Source organism: Entelurus aequoreus, linkage group LG02, assembly GCF_033978785.1.
Source record: "Entelurus aequoreus isolate RoL-2023_Sb linkage group LG02, RoL_Eaeq_v1.1, whole genome shotgun sequence".
In the NCBI taxonomy this organism is placed as follows: Eukaryota; Metazoa; Chordata; class Actinopteri; order Syngnathiformes; family Syngnathidae; genus Entelurus; species Entelurus aequoreus.
This window is the reverse complement of record NC_084732.1, coordinates 46,164,772-46,183,574: the sequence shown is the minus strand read 5'-3', so window position 1 is coordinate 46,183,574 and position 18,803 is coordinate 46,164,772. Positions and strand designations below refer to the sequence as shown.

Sequence of the window (18,803 nt, the reverse complement as noted above, 5' to 3'; positions counted from 1 at the left end):
GGCACACACACACACACACACACACACACACACACACACACACACACACACACACACACACACACACACACACACACACACACACACACACACACACACACACACACACACACACTCCTAGACCACAATATTAGGTACACTATCACAATGTGATGAGTTGTGGTAGTTGTTTACAGTAATTTCCAGGACGAGGAGGCAAAATATTACAGATGTGGTTTACTGTAATGTTGTGGCTGATGAGTAAAATATATTCTTAAAACAGTAGGCACGCACAAGCAGGTTTGGATAAATTCAAGTTTGAATGGCTACTCACCGAGATACTCCATCAGTTGCTCGGCTGTAATAATCTCCATCATAGGAGGCATCTTAACCTGTGAAAAAACATGAATTTCTTATTAATGTAGTTTCCTACAAACGTAAGTACACCCCTTATGTTTCAGCAACCATTTTTATCATATCTTCTCAAGGGACAATACTGAATTAAATTTAGATATGTGTTCTTCCTTTGCCACATTGCGCTTCAAATATTGCGTCTTTACCACATCGCGGATTTTCTTTTTGACATTTCAAATTTTTTAAAGCATATTCTACAATTTTTGGGCTTCAAAAAAAACATTTTTAACCAAAAATGGCTAAATGGCTAACATTTCAATAGGCAGCCCTCTTCTATAACGGTATGTTTCACAGTATGTTATTTGACGTATAAATGATAATAGAACCATTTCAAAACAGATTAAAAGGCTCCTAATTTGGTTGCTGACATATGCAGTAACATATTGCGTAATTTCCATTTGAGTTATTTTCGCAAACTATTATTAATCGGCTTGCTAATGTAATGTTAATATCTGGTTATTTTCTGTTGTAACATGATTCTATCTACACTTAAATAAAATAGCATATATAGTATATTTTCCTCCAAGGAAGCGAGGATTGCTGATTTAGAAGTGTCTTTGCACAATGGAGGGATGTTAGCCGCTAGCAAGGACGCTACATTGCGTTGAGGTTGTGTTTGTTCGCTTGTTGCTGTCAAATTTGCGTCACACAGATAGAATGTGTCATCAACATGCGTTATCACGATGTACATATAGTATTAAAAGTTCTATCATCGGCCAAATTTATGTCAATTAATTTTGTCTATATCGCGCAACTCTAGTCCACATCAGAACAATAAACCAGAAGTGACTCCAAATTCTGCTACGTTTTTCTATGACTCATTTTCTACTATTGCGTGTGCATAAAAAAGGTCTCCCAAACAAAGGGCTCGCAATCCGTTCTCATCGTTCACGTTAACAGAGCCATTCAAAAGATTTGATTGGTTTGTGATCTCTATAAAGTACATTCAAGCTATTAAAGCGTTCATAGAGCATAAAAAACCTACTTATAAATATGTTTTTTAACAATATATGTTCTGAAGGTTTGCATATTTGTGTAATTGTCCCTTTAGTTCTGCAGATAGGAGATAATTTCTGTTAAGGGATTAATTATTATTGTCTGGTTATTGTATGTTTATGTGGTGTATAGTACGTTTGTAAATTGTTCAACTATATAAGGCGTCTGCTTAAATAGTGAATAATTAGAGCATCCCCTTAAGGTAACATACAGTCCTTTACAGGCTCCCGTACATTTTGAGTTTCAACTCACCCCACCACCCCACCCCTACGTGCACCACCGATTCAGCAGGACTGCAACGGACAATCTTCTGGCCCAGCCAAGGGGCCCAGGTTGGACTATGTGTGTTTGTTGTGTGATTGGTTTAGTGCGGGAGGTTCTATTGGGGAGGTAGCGTGTGAGTGGGATGAGTGTAAGAGTGTAATTGATGTGTTTATTATTGTTTGGTTATTGTATGTTTATGTGGTGTATAGTAAATTGTTCAACTATATAAGACGTCTCCTCTCACTCTCTCTTAGACTAGATTTATTGGGTAAATAGTGAATAATTAGAGCATCCCCCTAAGGTAACGTACAGTCCTTTACAGGCTCCCGTACAATATGAAAGCCATCTGGAAATAAAATAACACATTTTTGTCACCTTTACACTCTGCACGGCGTGGCGCTGTTGGGAGAGTGGCCGTGCCAGCCACCTGGTTCGATCCCCGGCTTCTACCACCCTAGTCACGGTCGTTGTGTCCTTGAGCAAGACACTTCACTCTTGCTCCTGATGGGTCGTGGTTAGGGCCTTGCATGGCAGCTCCCACCATCAGCGTGTGAGTGTGTGTGTGAATGGGTGAATGTGGAAATAGTGTCAAAGCGCTTTGAGTGCCTTATAGGTAGAAAAGCGCTATACAAGTGTAACCTATTTACCATTACCATAATCTAACATAGTAATGCTGTCTGAGGCTGAGCCAATAAGTGGCCACGATGCTAAACAGCATGCTGTAATTGGTTTTGGTTTCCTCGAATGGCCAATACTACTATATTTTTTAGTTTATTTAGCCATTTTTATGTTTGAAAATTATTAGTTTAGGCCCTAAATATTTTTTGAATATGCTTAAAATTATATATATATATATATATATATATATATATATATATATATATATATATATATATATATATATATATATATATATATATATATATATATTCGAGGTTTCTGTGATTTATTGGTTATACAGTGCTCAATACCGGGGTAGAGCGGAATGTACGTTAGGTCAGAAAAAACACAGAGGCTATATCATCCCTACAAGCCTGTTTCACAGGTTTCCCTGCTCATCAGGGGATTTAATGCGAAACAGGCTTGTAGGGATGATATAGCCTCTGTGTTTTTTCTGACCTAACGTATATATGGATATATATATAAATCTACGATGCGGTGAAGCGCAATGTGGTGAGGGACAACTTTCATGATTAGAGGGGTCTGATAATGTTTAAAAAAAGGTTTACAAGGTCGTAAACGTTTTTTTATGCTGTACATATGATAATAATCGATTTATAATTAGTTCATCCTAATTCACGGAAATTAATTTACCATTTTCGGACGTGCTGTAATGAAACCACCCGGAGTTGTGTGATGCTGAAACTGAACTGAACTGAACAGTCAGGCTCGAAACCAACTAACAGCCATAAACGAGTATGAAGTACTATAATACCTTGAGAAGATGTGTAGTCACTTTTGTGTTAGTTTATGGTGTTTAGACATGAAATAATAGGGCTCAGACGAGCTAATGCATTTCCTATATTGTTTTTTTGTACCTTCCAAGCAAGCAAGAGCACGTTCATGATGGCCAGGAGCGGACATGGGCCGTTCTCGTTCTGGGTGATGATCGGCGTGTTCTCCTCCCTCCACTGGATCCACTTGATGTGGTATATAGACTGACCCGCCACCCGGTCCTTGGAGCACGTAGCCTTGGTGCCATCCAGGCCCAAGTCGCTCTGCAGGGCCAGGGCCAGTCCTCGCTCCTCCAGGCCCTCGCTGTTCAGGTCCGAGCTGGGACAGGAGTTGAGCTTGGAGAAGGACTCCAGAGAATCCAGGCTGCGGGACTCGCACCCACCGAGGCTGACATCCGGGTCGCTGCCGCTGGCCGCTTCCTCCGATAAGGCTTGTGGGGCGGTTCGGTTCGCTGTGACTGTGCACAGATGGGTCGGTTTGGCAAGTTGAGTCGTCTCGCTTTCCCGCACACCTGCGCCGTCCTTCGCGGGAGGTGAAGACGGCCCGTCGCTTTGGTTGTTTACTAACTTTGAGGCACCACCCTCCTTATCTGCCGCGGCCAGGGCTGGATCAGTCCCCGTCCCGTTACTGATCTGCTCCCCGCATCCGGAGCCGCTCTCCTCGGCGTACTTCTTCCCTTCCTGCGCGGTCTGGTCCTCGACCAGGTCCGCTAGTTCGCACTTGCCCACAGCGGGGTTCACAATCAGGGTGCTCGGATGATCCACCGTGCTGTTATCATCAAGCAAAGTAGTGTGAGAAGCCTCACTATTTCTGCATTTCTCGGCCGTTCCTTTCACGCCTCCCACGAGCGCAGCGTCGCCAGTGTCCGCCCTGATGGCGGTGCTGCCGACAATGTCTCGATGCACAGCTGCATTTTTCTCCATTTCGAATGATCGACTGTCGACCGAATTCTAGCTAAATTGCAGCAGTAGATTCGGTCCAAAAGACGCCATGACAACTCTACTGGTGACGTCATCAGAAAGAGTTGATTTCTGACCTCGTAGGGGGCGCTCGAGACACAACAGTCAGGTGGTGTTGCGTTTGACGACCCTCGTATATTAGACTATTCCCCTTTCTCGGATTTTTAGAATCAAGATACATACAGAGTGACTAAAACATATAAACAAGTACATGAATAACTAATAAGTGCAAGGCTTATAAATAATAGTGCAGCGGTGAATAGAGTAAAAAGCAAAACGTGAACATGAGTTAGTACATCCACAATGACATATTACTTCTGAGTATGGTTATGCTATGGTTATTGTTTATTTTGAACATGCATACAATTACAATAGGGCATGTCTAATATTTCCAGTTTCCATATCCACAAAGAAGTAGGAAGAAGCATAGCCTTACCCCTTTTCAATGTCTTAGCAATTTCTAACACATTTGTTTGGTCACTCCCTGTGCCCAATTTGTCACACAAACAATCAAGCCAACACACAAACATTTTTCATTACTAATTTTAATTTTGGCAGACACAATGTGTTTATTTTTGTGGTTGTAATTTGCATCCTTCTTTATCAAACCAAGATGCTTATTGCTTATTGTCTGTGTCAAACTTGTATTCATTGAAGACCGCATTGCAGTTATGGCTTCCTTCAGAGGGCTGCGTTTAACAGTAAATATATATGAAAACTAAGATAGTGATGTTTGGAAATCGCAACAGAACGTCTGAACAGAAAATAAGTATTAATGATACCCAAATTAATATCGTAAATGAGAATACATTTTTGGGAGTAATAATTGATAGTAAACTATCATGGAAACCTCATGTCAGACATATTAAAACAAAAATCTCCAAAAGCCTCTCAATTATAAACAAAGCAAAACTATACCTCAATGAAAATTCACTCCGTACTCTATACTGCACCTTGGTACTGCCATACCTTACATACTGTGTTGAAGTATGGGGGAATACTTACCACAACACAATTCATCCTCTGATCATATTACAGAAAAGAGCAGTGCGGATCATTCACAACGTTGGTTATTTAGAACATACTCATAATCTGTTTATGCAATCAAAGTTGCTCAAATTTGATGACCTTGTTAAATATAATACATTAATAATCTTATATAAAGCATTTAACAAATTATTGCCGCCTAATCTACAAAGTTTTTTTATAAGACGAGTGCAGGCTCATAACTTGAGAGGCTTTGGATATTTCTTATTGCCGAGAGCTCAAACCACTCGTAAACGTTTTTGTGTGTCTGTATGCGGAGTAAAACTATGGAACAAACTGGATTTACAACACAAGCAATGCCAAACTTTTAATCGATTTAAACTATTATACAAACATGGGGTCTGGTTCAAATATAGAGATGAGGGTCTTTAATTTGACCTGCTGCTATACTCTGTCTCAAAGTGTTAACATGTGCTCAATGTTCCTTACCATTATTGCTATGTTGTCTATTACCATTATTGCTATGTTGTTTATTACCATTGTTGATATATTCATTATTCCTACATTGTTGATACAAATTATTGTTACAGTGTAATAATTATTGTTACCTGTGGTAATGCCACTATGATACAACATCTGTATTATAATCCTTGAACAAAGTAAGAGTGAAACTCATGTGAATAATCACTGAATGGAGAACTGGGGGTGGGATTAAATACATTATCTTCTTCCCACTCCCTTTCAGACAAAGCTGGACAATCACGCATTACATACTATACATTACCTTTTGCACTATATTAATTTATATTATTATGTGTTGTCAACTTTGTACTTTTTTATGTCATTGAAATAAATAAATAAAATAAAAATGAATGAATACAAATGTTTAATCGCCTCATAATATTATTACGCAACTGCCTAATTATTTTCAGTATATATCTTTTTTACCAACAATTTGTTGAATAACTTACTTTGAAATCATAGGTCAAGCAGATGTTTAAGTATTTTTTGAAAATAAAATGTTGGAAATATATTATAATATGATACTGGTGTATGTATGTAATATATGTTGTATTATTATATAATATTCAAGTACCCCCGTGCAACCCTGAGAGGGACAAGCGGTAGAGAATGGATGGATGGAAGTTTAAAAGATGTGCAATTGCAAGCATTACGTGCATTTTTTTCCATCAACATGCAAAGAATTAATACTTTAAGTAAGAAACATAAGCAGATTATTTGCAGGCTTTTGCAGGCCATACACATGTGGCGTATTGTAATATTGTAGTTACTTCATTTGGCCACATGAGAAAGTCACAATATTGGAAATGTATTCAAATATAGCTCTCAATTTGATTAAATACATTACAAACTACACTGGAAACTACACATAATGTGTCTGATCAATTATGTGCATTGGAGCTGTGTTTGTCATCCATTCAACTTTAGCGTTGAGGGAATTCCCTCTGTTGTGATAAACAAAGCCTAATTTGCATAATCATATCAGGACGCATGCCAAACAGTCATAGCTTAACCCACAGAAAGTATATAAATGACTCAGGTTTGTTTATTGACTTCCCAAAAATGTTTACTAACATTGAAGCCCAAAAGTTACATACTTTTTTTTGTTTTATATTTTACAATTTGAAAGAAACCTGATCAAAGCTATAAACAATTAATCCTTAAATCTTCTGAAAATTATCTGCAATGTGGAACACTCAAGACATCCATCCATCCATCCATCTTCTTCCGCTTATCCGAGGTCGGGTCGCGGGGGAAGCAGCTTAAGCAGGGAAGCCCAGACTTCCCTCTCCCCAGCCACTTCGTCCAGCTCCTCCCAGGGGATCCCGAGGCGTTCCCAGGCCAGCCGGGAGACATAGTCTTCCCAACGTGTCCTGGGTCTTCCCAACGTGTCCTGGGTCTTCCCCGTGGCCTCCTACCGGTCGGACGTGCCCTAAACACCTCCCTAGGGAGGCGTTCGGGTGGCATCCTGACCAGATGCCTGAACCACCTCATCTGGCTCCTCTCAATGTGGAGGAGCAGCGGCTTTACTTTGAGCTCCCCCCGGATGGCAGAGCTTCTCACCCTATCTCTAAGGGAGAGCCCCGCCACCCGGCGGAGGAAACTCATTTCGGCCGCTTGTACCCGTGATCTTGTCCTTTCGGTCATAACCCAAAGCTCATGACCATAGGTGAGGATGGCAACGTAGATCGACCGGTAAATTGAGAGCTTTGCCTTCCGGCTCAGCTCCTTCTTCACCACAACGGATCGATACAGCGTCCGCATTACTGAAGACGCCGCACCGATCCGCCTGTCGATCTCACGATCCACTCTTCCCTCACTCGTGAACAAGACTCCGAGGTACTTGAACTCCTCCACTTGGGGCAGGGTCTCCTCCGCAACCCGGAGATGGCACTCCACCCTTTTCCGGGCGAGAACCATGGACTCGGACTTGGAGGTGCTGATTCTCATCCCAGTCGCTTCACACTCGGCTGCGGACCGATTCAGCGATAGCTGAAGATCCTGGCCAGATGAAGCCATCAGGACCACATCATCTGCAAAAAGCAGAGACCTAATCCTGCAGCCACCAAACCAGATCCCCTCAACGCCTTGACTGCGCCTAGAAATTCGGTCCATAAAAGTTATGAACAGAATCGGTGACAAAGGGCAGCCTTGGCGGAGTCCAACCCTCACTGGAAACGTGTCCGACTTACTGCTGGGAATGCGGACCAAACTCTGGCACTGATCATACAGGGAGCGGACCGCCACAATCAGACAGTCCGATACCCCATACTCTCTGAGCACTCCCCACAGGACTTACAGAGGGACACGGTCGAATGCCTTCTCCAAGTCCACAAAACACATGTAGACTGGTTGGGCAAACTCCCATGCAGCCTCAAGGACCCTGCCGAGAGTATAGAGCTGGTCCACAGTTCCACGACCAGGACGAAAACCACACTGTTCCTCCTGAATCCGAGGTTGGACTATCCGGCGTAGCCTCCTCTCCAGCACACCTGAATAGACCTTACCGGGAAGGCTGAGGAGTGTGATCCCACGATAGTTAGAACACACCCTCCGGTTCCCCTTCTTAAAGAGAGGAACCACCACCCCGGTCTGCCAATCCAGAGGTACCGCCCCCGATGTCCACGCGATGCTGCAGAGTCTTGTCAACCAAGACAGCCCCACAGCATCCAGAGCCTTAAGGAACTCCGGGCGGATCTCATCCACCCCCGGGGCCTTGCCACAGAGGAGCTTTTTAACTACCTCAGCAACCTCAGCCCCAGAAATAGGAGAGCCCACCACAGATTCCCCAGGCACTGCTTCCTCATAGGAAGACGTGTTGGTGGGATTGAGGAGGTCTTCGAAGTATTCCCTCCACCGATCCACAACATCCGCAGTCGAGGTCAGCAGAACACCATCCTCACCGTACACGGTGTTGATAGTGCACTGCTTCCCCTTCCTGAGGCGGCGGATGGTGGTCCAGAATTGCTTCGAAGCCGTCCGGAAGTCGTTTTCCATGGCTTCCCCGAACTCCTCCCATGTCCGAGTTTTTGCCTCCGCGACCGCCGAAGCCGCACACCGCTTGGCCTGTCGGTACCTGTCCGCTGCCTCAGGAGTCCTATGAGCCAAAAGAACCCGATAGGACTCCTTCTTCAGCTTGACGGCATCCCTCACCGCCGGTGTCCACCAACGGGTTCTAGGATTACCGCCACGACAGGCACCAACTACCTTTCGGCCACAGCTCCAATCAGCCGCCTCGACAATAGAGGTGCGGAACATGGTCCATTCGGACTCAATGTCCAGCACCTCCCTCGTGACATGTTCAAAGTTCTTCCGGAGGTGGGAATTGAAACTCTCTCTGACAGGAGACTCTGCCAGACGTTCCCAGCAAACCCTCACAATGCGTTTGGGCCTGCCAGGTCTGTCCGGCATCCTCCCCCACCATCGCAGCCAACTCACCACCAGGTGGTGATCGGTAGAAAGCTCCGCCCCTCTCTTCACCCGAGTGTCCAAAACATGAGGCCGCAAATCCGACGACACAACTACAAAGTCGATCATGGAACTGCGGCCTAGGGTGTCCTGGTGCCAAGTGCACATATGGACACCCTTATGTTTGAACATGGTGTTCGTTATGGACAATCTGTGACGGGCACAAAAGTCCAATAACAAAGCACCGCTCGGGTTCAGATCCGGGCAGCCATTCTTCCCAATCACGCCTCTCCAGGTTTCACTGTCGCTGCCAACATGAGTGTTGAAGTCCCCCAGTAGAACGAGGGAATCACCCGGGGGAGCACTCTCAAGTACTCCCTCGAGTGAATCCAAAAAGGGTGGGTACTCTGAGCTGCGGTTTGGCGCGACTCTGAGCTGCGGTTTGGCGCGTAAGCGCAAACCACAGTCAGGACCCGTTCCCCCACCCGAAGGCGGAGGGAAGCTACCCTCTCGTCCACCGGGTTGAACTCCAACATGCAGGCTCTGAGCCGGGGGGCAACAAGAATTGCCACCCCAGCCCGTCGCCTCTCACCGCCGGCAACGCCAGAGTAGAAGAGAGTCCAGCCCCTCTCGAGAGAACTGGTTCCAGAGCCCTTGCTGTGCGTCGAAGTGAGTCCGACTATGTCTAGTCGGAACTTCTCCACCTCGCGCACTAGCTCAGGCTCCTTCCGCCCCAGCGAGGTGACGTTCCACGTCCCAAGAGCTAGCTTCTGTAGCCGAGGATCGGACCGCCAAGTGCCCTGCCTTCGGCTGCCGCCCAGCTCACATCGCGCCCGACCTCTATGACCCCTGCCATGGGTGGTGAGCCCATTGGAGAGGGAACCCACGTTGCCTCTTTGGGCTGTGCCCGGCCGGGCCCCATGGGGACAGGCCCGGCCACCAGGCGTTCGCCATCGTGCCCCACCTCTGGGACACACAAGACAAAAAAATGCAATTATTTCCCTGACACAGCATGCATAGTGAAATAATCAGTATAACTTGTGCAGAACAAGGCTAATCTCTGAGGAACTAGGATAAGAAACAGTCAGCAAAGCATTATGTCATCATGCAACAGATGAAGACCACATATCCAGAAGCTACCCAAGGACCCCACAAACATATAATTATGATATTATACTTTGTATGCATCAAAAGCATTAAGATGATGCTACAATGGCTATTTTGTCCCCATTGTTGACCCAGATGTAAAACGGTGTGTATCCAAAACAGTAGTTTTAGTCATTTCAAAATATTGAACTGGTCTACATTATTGTTACTGTTTTCACAAATGAGAGGAAAAGTACTTTTTTTTAAAACTTGTTTTCTAGTAGGACCATGTCTACTTCAATCACTATTTTATTTTTATTTTTTTCACTTTAAGCATTTTTGCCATAGCATCAACAAGTCTAATTACATGCAGTAACTACCTACAGACGCTGGGGGACAGTATTTCCTCCATTATCATTATACCAGATATACACACATCTCATTGCCACTGTTGCACGTGCAACAATACTACTGCTATATTATTCGGTTAATTTTAATGTACTGTATTCTTTTCTACTGAGAATTGATTATTTGTGGTTATCATAGGCCGTCCTTTGTTTAATGTATATTTTGTTACTAAGACAGGTGTATATATATATATATATATATATATATATATATATATATATATATATATATATATATATATATATATATACATAAATCTCCTTCTCACCCCGGTGGTGTGGTATCTGTGTCATCCTCAAGCTCGGGTCCTCGACCAGAGGCCTGGGAGTTTGAGGGTTCTGCGCAGTATCTTAGCTGTTCCTAGGACTGCGCTCTTCTGGACTGAGGCTTTGGATGTTGTTCCTGGGATCTGTTGGAGCCACTCTCCCAGTTTGGGGGTTACTGCTCCGAGCGCCCCCACTACCACGGGACCACGCTAGCCTTGACCTTCCACATCCATTACAGCTGCTCTTTCAACCCTTGGTACTTCTCAAGTTTCTCGTGTTCCTTCTTCCTGATGTTGCCGTCAGCTGGAATTGCCACATCTATCACCACCACCCTTTTCTGCTCTTTGTCCACCACCACCATGTCTGGTTGGTTAGCCAGAAGCTGTTTGTCAGTCTGGAAGCTGAAGTCCCACAGAACCTTGGCCCTGTTGTTCTCAGCCACCTTCTCTGGTATGGCCCATTGGGATTTGGGTACTTCTATTCCATACTGGTTGCAGATGTTCCTGTATACTATCCCAGCCACTCGGTTGTGCCTCTTCATGTACGCTGATCCAGCTAGCATCTTACAGCCTGCTACTATGTGTTGGACTGTTTCAGGGGCTTCTTTGCAGTCTGCCTCTTGGGTCTGATCTACTCTGGTAGATCCAGGCCTCTATGGCTCTTGTGCTTATGGCCTGTTCTTATGCTGCCATGATTAGTGCATTTGTGCTGTCTGCCAGTCCTGCATTTTCCAGCCACTGGTAGGATTTCTTGATTTCAGCCACTTCCTCTATCTGACGGTGGTACATGCCATGTAGGGGCTTGTCCGTCTAGGTAGTCTGCTCCTCCTCCTCTGCACTCTCATCAGGGTTCTCCTGCCTAAAACATTCACTTAGTGGTTCATCCTTCTGGGCCATTTTTTCTATGTATTCTCGAATTTTCGATGTTTCATCCTGGACTGTGGCCTTGACGCTCACTACCCCTCATCCTCCCTCTTTCCGCTTAGTGTATAGCCTCAGGGCTATACACTATATATATATATATATATATATATATATATATATATATATATATATATATATATATATATATATATATATATATATATATATATATATATTAAATTGAACTGCAATTACATGTTAAGGCTGAGAAAGACAGTCGCTATTCCAACATTCAGGGACAATACATTTAATGTGGACTCTAACCAGGGGCCCAAGCACCAAATTCATACACAAGACTCCAAAAAGGCACCCCATGCCACCCTAAAACTAGCATTGCCACCTCATACACACACACTTGGTATGTTTACATGCACCAAAAAAAACCTAATTGTTGCATTGATTTGGTTGAAATAATCTATTTTTAAAACACATGTAAAAACCTTCATAAAGTTTTTGACTTTCAAGATGGGATTATCATACCAAGAACATATCTAAACAAAAAACCCTAAATAATTTGGAATTGTCTTTAAAAAGTTAGTTAGTGCCATCAAATTTAATATAAAGTGTCCAGAATGATTTTAAATAATCATAGTATTTGTCATTGTTCAGCTAAATATCCAAATTCACTTACAAATATGTCAAGTTTTACTTCAGAGTGTAAAGTACACATTGGATTGTAAACAGTGGGTAATACAAATCATACAGTGGGTAATACAAATCATAATATTACCACATTTTTTATTATGGCTATATGGTAAGTGCATCTAGTGATTTTTCTGTTTCTAAATTTTATTTACGGTCCTTGAATGCACCACAGATGGATTTAATGTGTTTTTTCCTTTCCATTGTGTCCTTTTTCCCCAAAATGTTGGTGCTGGGTGTGTATGCTTAAATGTGAGCTTTGATGACATTAAAACCATTTTGTGTTTTGATAAATAGTATATAGTCTCTGATATTCTTAATTTGACTCACTTAACAAGCCTATTAATTAACTTATTTTAATTTTTTATAAAAATATTTGACACCTATTTCTATAACTTTAATGGCAGAAAAAAACTTTCCAATAGCCCAGAGGAACCCATGAGTTTGGGGCCCAGGTGCAACATCCCCAATTTTAACATGTAAAATGCCTTTTAAAGAGAAAAACACAATTTTAAATGATAAATATTTTATAAACAACACAATATAATGTACCACAAACTACAGTAATTTTTGAAAGTAATGTGATAATAATGTACTTTTACAGCATTTAACATGGAGAGTGGACTTCTATGGTATTGCCGTTCAGAATCAGAATCAGAAATACTTTAATAATCCCCGAGGGGAAAGTAACATTTTCAACACAATCCCATTCAAGAGCAGACAAACATTACAGGGAGAAAGAACAGGATCGCTGACGGGTCTGCCTACTTCCGGCGCCCCTTACAAAAAAGGTGAGAAACAGGTAAACGACAAAAAAATATTCAGTCTAAGCCTGGGCCCCTGGAGAGGGGGTCCAGACTGAGGCCAAGGAAAAAAACACCACTTCAAAGCCATAGCACACATAAACATGTGTAAGAGGGAAACATCAAAGAAAACACAGGACATTAAAGACATTAAAAGAGCAGAGCTGATTCAAACCGCCACGTGTACACACAGCCACAAAAGTAAAACAAAAAGAAACAAAAAAACATATACACTGTAGTGGCCTCTGCGGTGTTCCACGCCATCGTCTGCTGGGGTGGGTGGAGCATGGCCAGAGACAGGAGCAGACCCAACAAAGTAACCAAGAGAGCTGACTCCACCCTCGGCCGCCAACCAACTCTCGGACGGTGTCCAGTCCGCATGGATGAGCAAGAATGCGTCTGAGGAGACCGAGGTGTCCGATACCTGCTCACTCAGCCAAGACACTGTGAAGCTTGTCCGTTTCGGCGCTCAAGGCCAGCTCCGCAGCCAGCTCCGCAGCCCTGTCTCTTCATCCACATCTCCTCCAGTCTCTCCAAACGGACTCTGGTGTGGCAGAGACCCAACAGCTGGTCTCCATGGCCAAAAGGCTCCCAGGAAGCAGATCTAGATGTTCACAAAAAAGCACAGCAGAAGTCATGTAAGTGCCACCCCCTTGTCACAAAGTCCCAAAGAGTCCCGAACCACAAGGCAAAAAAAACCCCACATGAAAACAAGAGGTAAACATCAGAAACACAAAAGGATGACACAATAGCACAGAGCTCCTGCCAACAGCAGCCACTACAGCGGCGCCATCTTGGGAAAAAAAAAAGCTGCTTCTCCGGCAAACACACCATCAGCAGCATTTCTATATTTTAATGGATAAATGCCCGCCGTTTAGATTTAATTGTATTATTTTTGGCTGGGGTTAGACTCATTCTATTCCATTATGGTGCAGACTATCAATAATTAGCTCGATTTGCTTTGCCAAGTTTGTAACACACGCAATCATGTTTTTGATTGATTTAATTTTTAATTGAATGACTATCCTCCAACTCTTTTTCTCAGCACTGTCCTCCACTCACTCTCTTCCTTACCATGGTTGGAAAACAAAGTTATCTCCATCTCTAGTAAGATCAGATGTTTTGGGCGGATCTCACGGGTTCACTGTGACATTTGCTACTCCAACTAATGGTGGAGATGCTTGTAACTCAGATTTGTACTTGTTATTAAAAGCATAATAATTAGCCGGGAGACAGCTCTCATCTCAAAACAATCTTAAATTGGGGCACTCTTAAATTGAGGTATTGAAATGATAAAATTTGTAAATATAAAATACAGATACTATATACAATGATTATAAGATGCAGCCATCTTTTGATTAGTGCAGAAGTATTGCGCATAGGTTAGAGGTGAAAGCAGGGCTATTCAACTGACCCGAGTTCAGTTCAAAACTTGAGAAAGGCTTACATTTTTGCAGTAAATTAAACATAATACAATTACTAGAGCTCTTCTGTTGTATGGAGGAACTTGATCCGGCTGCGGGAAGTCCCTGGGCCCCTGGGGGCGGCACGTTACATCTTTCTGGGTTTTGGGTGGGGCTCTCTCCTGCACTTTGGCTCCCGCACACAGTGGGAGACAAATATATTGTACATACAAATACACATTCATACTCATATCCACACAAATATTAATACATATATACACACATAAGTGTGTATATATGTATTGTGAATGTACATTAATTCATTGATACATACATACACACACATTGGTACTTACCCACATACATACACTACCGTTCAAAAGTTTGGGGTCACATTGAAATGTCCTTATTTTTTAAGGACAAGCACTGTACTTTTCAATGAAGATAACTTTAAACTAGTCTTAACTTTAAAGAAATACACTCTTTACATTGCTAATGTGGTAAATGACTATTCTAGCTGCAAATGTCTGGTTTTTGGTGCAATATCTACATAGGTGTATAGAGGCCCATTTCCAGCAACTATCACTCCAGTGTTCTAATGGTACAATGTGTTTGCTCATTGGCTTAGAAGGCTAATTGATGATTAGAAAACCCTTGTGCAATCATGTTCACACATCTGAAAACAGTTTAGTTTGTTACAGAAGCTACAAAACTGACCTTCCTTTGAGCAGATTGAGTTTCTGGAGCATCACATTTGTGGGGTCAATTAAACGCTCAAAATGGCCAGAAAAAGAGAACTTTCATCTGAAACTCGACAGTCTATTCTTGTTCTTAGAAATGAAGGCTATTCCACAAAATTGTTTGGGTGACCCCAAACTTTTGGACGGTAGTGTAGGTACCTACACTCCCACATACATATACAAATACAGTACATCCACACACACTCACGGTACATACATCCACACACACATTCACTGTACAAACATACATGTACACATACTGTACATATACAAGCACATCTGCATATACAGTCATATGCATATAATCACGTTATATCAACACATATTAACATTGTTTCCAGAGGGGAAACTGGCTAAAACAAAGCACACAGACAAAGCTTAACGTATTACTACTATAACAATCTACAAGGTTATTACAGTTTGCTTCTCTTTGTTCCCCTCCATTAATCTGCTTTCTTTTTTAATTCAGGTTATCATTACATATATGTATTGTTGCATTTGAAACAATTGTATTGTTGATAATAGAGGTAATTAATGTTATTATTCATTATCAATAGTGCTATTCCTATTGGTATTTTTATTGTTACATTTGTAGAGCAATAACTCAAGTTCCTGATCCAGTCAGTGTATGATGTCCTCCCAAGTCCATCTAATCTTCATTGCTGGGGGCTAGTAGAAACACCTGAATGTCCACTGTGCAAAGCACGGGGTTCCCTGGAGCACATCCTGAGCTGCTGCCCTAAAGCCCTGGGAGAGGGGAGGGACACATGGCGCCACGACCAGGTGCTGAAGGCAGTAGCAGACACCATTGGCACTGGAATCCAGCAGAGCAAACACCAGCTCCCAGTCAGGCATAACATCTCCTTCGTCAAGGCAGGGGACAAACCACAGACTGGACGTAAGGCCCCAACCGGACTGCTAGCCACAGTCCGTGACTGGCAGCTTCAGGTGGATCTTGGCAGACAGCTGAAGTTTCCAGAGCGCATAGCAAGGACATCGTTGAGGCCAGACCTTGTCTTAACTTCTGACTCAACGAAGCATGTTGTGCTGCTGGAACTTACAGTCCCCTGGGAAGACCGGATGGAGGAGGCCCATAAGCGAAAGAAGGCCTAATACCTTGAGCTGGTCGAGACATGCAGAGAGAGCGGCTGGAGGGCCCGCTGTGAGCCTATAGAAGTGGGCTGCAGGGGCTTTCTAGGGCAATCTGTGCATCGAGTATTCAGACTTCTTGGAATCAGAGGGCTGCTGGAGAGAAAAGCCGCCAGAAATATCAGTGAGGCTGCTGAAAAAGCCTCAAGGTGGTTGTGGATAGAGAGGAGAGACGGATGGAGCAGTTCGCTGCTTGGACACAAGCCGGGGCCTGATTAGCCCCGGTTGGGTCGCCCAGGCGAGGGTGTATAGAGATCAAAGACCCGAAACACCCAATGAACCTCGGTTCTTTACTGATGATGTGTTCAAGCTGCACCGCAAGGTGTTTCTCAAATCTAGTCTGACTGGCCTAGCCAGTGACTTCCAGGAAAGTCTGGATGACAACCGTGAAAGTGTGGTGACAACTGGAGAGACAGTGGACAGCCCGGAAGGAGACAGGAAACGGGGCAGTAAAGGTTAGCGCCCTGCACTGCAGCTCCCGTGAGGGAGCACCCACACAACGCTACAGAAAGCCCTAAAGAAAGATACCCCCAGGGGTGCCCGAGAGGGGGGGAGGATAAGCACCCCAAACTGACGGATCTTTTGGTACCAGACATACGCGATGGATTATCGACAACGACAGCAACCTGTTTTTGTGGCAAGGTCTGTAAGAACCTGATAGGCCTGAGAATCCACCGGACCCAGATGGGCTGCATTAGGAGAAAGTAAGCTGAGCAACGCACAGAGCCAGTGCCTAGTACTGACTCTGGTGAGACGGAGGAGGAGCAGGAACCGGAGTCACCCCACAGTGTCCAGAACCTCCAAGCTCAACATGCTGTACCCGGCAAACCATCTGAACAGCGGGTCTTGTGGCCTGCTGCAAACAAGGAACCTGAATGGCGACAGTTTGACGAGGATGTTGATGCTACCCTTGATGCAGCATGCAGAGGGGAAGTTGATCGGCGACTGCAGCTGATGAGCACACTGATCATCAGAATGGGTGCTGAGATATTTGGCATCAAACAACCCAAGGCTCAGAACATCGCCAGGCCAAACCGGCGGGAGACCAAGATCGCCCAGCTCAGGAAAGAACTGAAGGCCTTAAAACATCAGTATAAGAGGGCGAGTGAGGAGGAAAGACCAGCCCTGTCAGAGCTCAGGGACATCCTGAAGCAGAAGCTCATCTCTCTCCGACATGCTGAGGGACATAGGAGAAGGGGCAGAGAGAGGGCGCCCAAGCGCACTGCCTTCATAGCAAACCCTTTTGGATTTACGAAACAGCTGCTGGGGCAGAAGCGGAGCGGGACCCTTGTCTGCTCTGAAGAGGAGATCAATCAGCACCTCAGTAACACATACAGCGACAGTAGGAGAGATGAAGATCTTCCCCCCTGCAGAGGGCTACCCACACCATCAGAACCCTTCTTCCAGTTTAACATCAAAGAGCCCACCTTGGCAGAAGTCAGGGACACCGTCCGAGCCGCAAGGACCAGCGCAGCCCCAGGCCCGAGTGGAGTGCCATACAAAGTCTACAAGCATTGCCCGAGACTCCTGGAGAGGCTGTGGAGACTTGTCAGGGTAGTATGGCGGAGGGGAAAGGCAGCCAAGCAGTGGCGCCATGCAGAGGGTGTCTGGATACCAAAGGAGGAGAATGCAAGTGACATCACGCAGTTCCGCACCATCTCCCTGCTCAGCGTGGAAGGCAAGATATTTTTCAAGATTCTTGCCAACAGGTTGACTGAGTACCTCCTGAGGAATTCCTATATCCACACCACAGTGCAGAAGGGAGGAGTCCCAGGCATGCCAGGCTGCTTGAAACACACAGGAGTGGTTACCCAGCTGATCCGGGAGGCAAGGGAAAATCAAGGAGACCTGGCTGTCCTTTGGCTTGACCTTGCCAATGCCTATGGATCCATTCCACACAAGCTTGTGACAACAGCCTTGATGACACATCATGTTCCAGAGAAGATCACTGAACTCATACGAGACTACTACAGTAGTTTCAGTCTGAGATTCACCTCTGGAGCAATAACATCTGCATGGCACCGCCTGGAGAAGGGCATCATCACAGGGTGCACCATATCAGTGGTACTGTTCGCCCTAGCGATGAACATGCTGGTCAAGGCAGCAGAAGTGGAATGCAGGGGTCCGAAGTCCAGTTCCGGCATTCGCCAACCTCCGATCCGAGCCTTCATGGATGATCTGACTGTCACAACAACATCAGTGACAGGGTGTCGGTGGCTCCTCCGCGGACTGGAAAGGATCATCACATGGGCGAGAATGATGTTCAAACCAGCCAAGTCCAGGTCCCTGGTTTTGAGGAAGGGGAGAGTGGAGGACAAACACGGCTTCAGCCTGGATGGAGTCCCCATACCATCAGTGTCAGAGAAGCCTGTGAAGAGTCTGGGGAATATCTTTGACAG

The 18,803-nt window shown here is 44.4% G+C and overlaps 1 protein-coding gene across 1 annotated transcript in view; it reads right to left on the bottom strand.

Moving 5' to 3' along the window:
• The window catches only part of mindy2 (MINDY lysine 48 deubiquitinase 2), a 60,315-nt gene extending 56,200 nt beyond the window's left edge, over positions 1 to 4,115 (bottom strand). Inside the window, exons 1-2 of the mRNA XM_062027832.1 lie at positions 3,192 to 4,115; positions 314 to 371 (exon numbers count right to left, since the gene is read on the bottom strand). Coding sequence (XP_061883816.1) covers positions 314 to 371; positions 3,192 to 4,031 — 898 coding nt within the window. The 5' untranslated portion in view covers positions 4,032 to 4,115. The remainder of the gene's footprint in view (positions 1 to 313; positions 372 to 3,191) is intronic.
• Between the last annotated feature and the right edge of the window lie 14,688 nt (positions 4,116 to 18,803).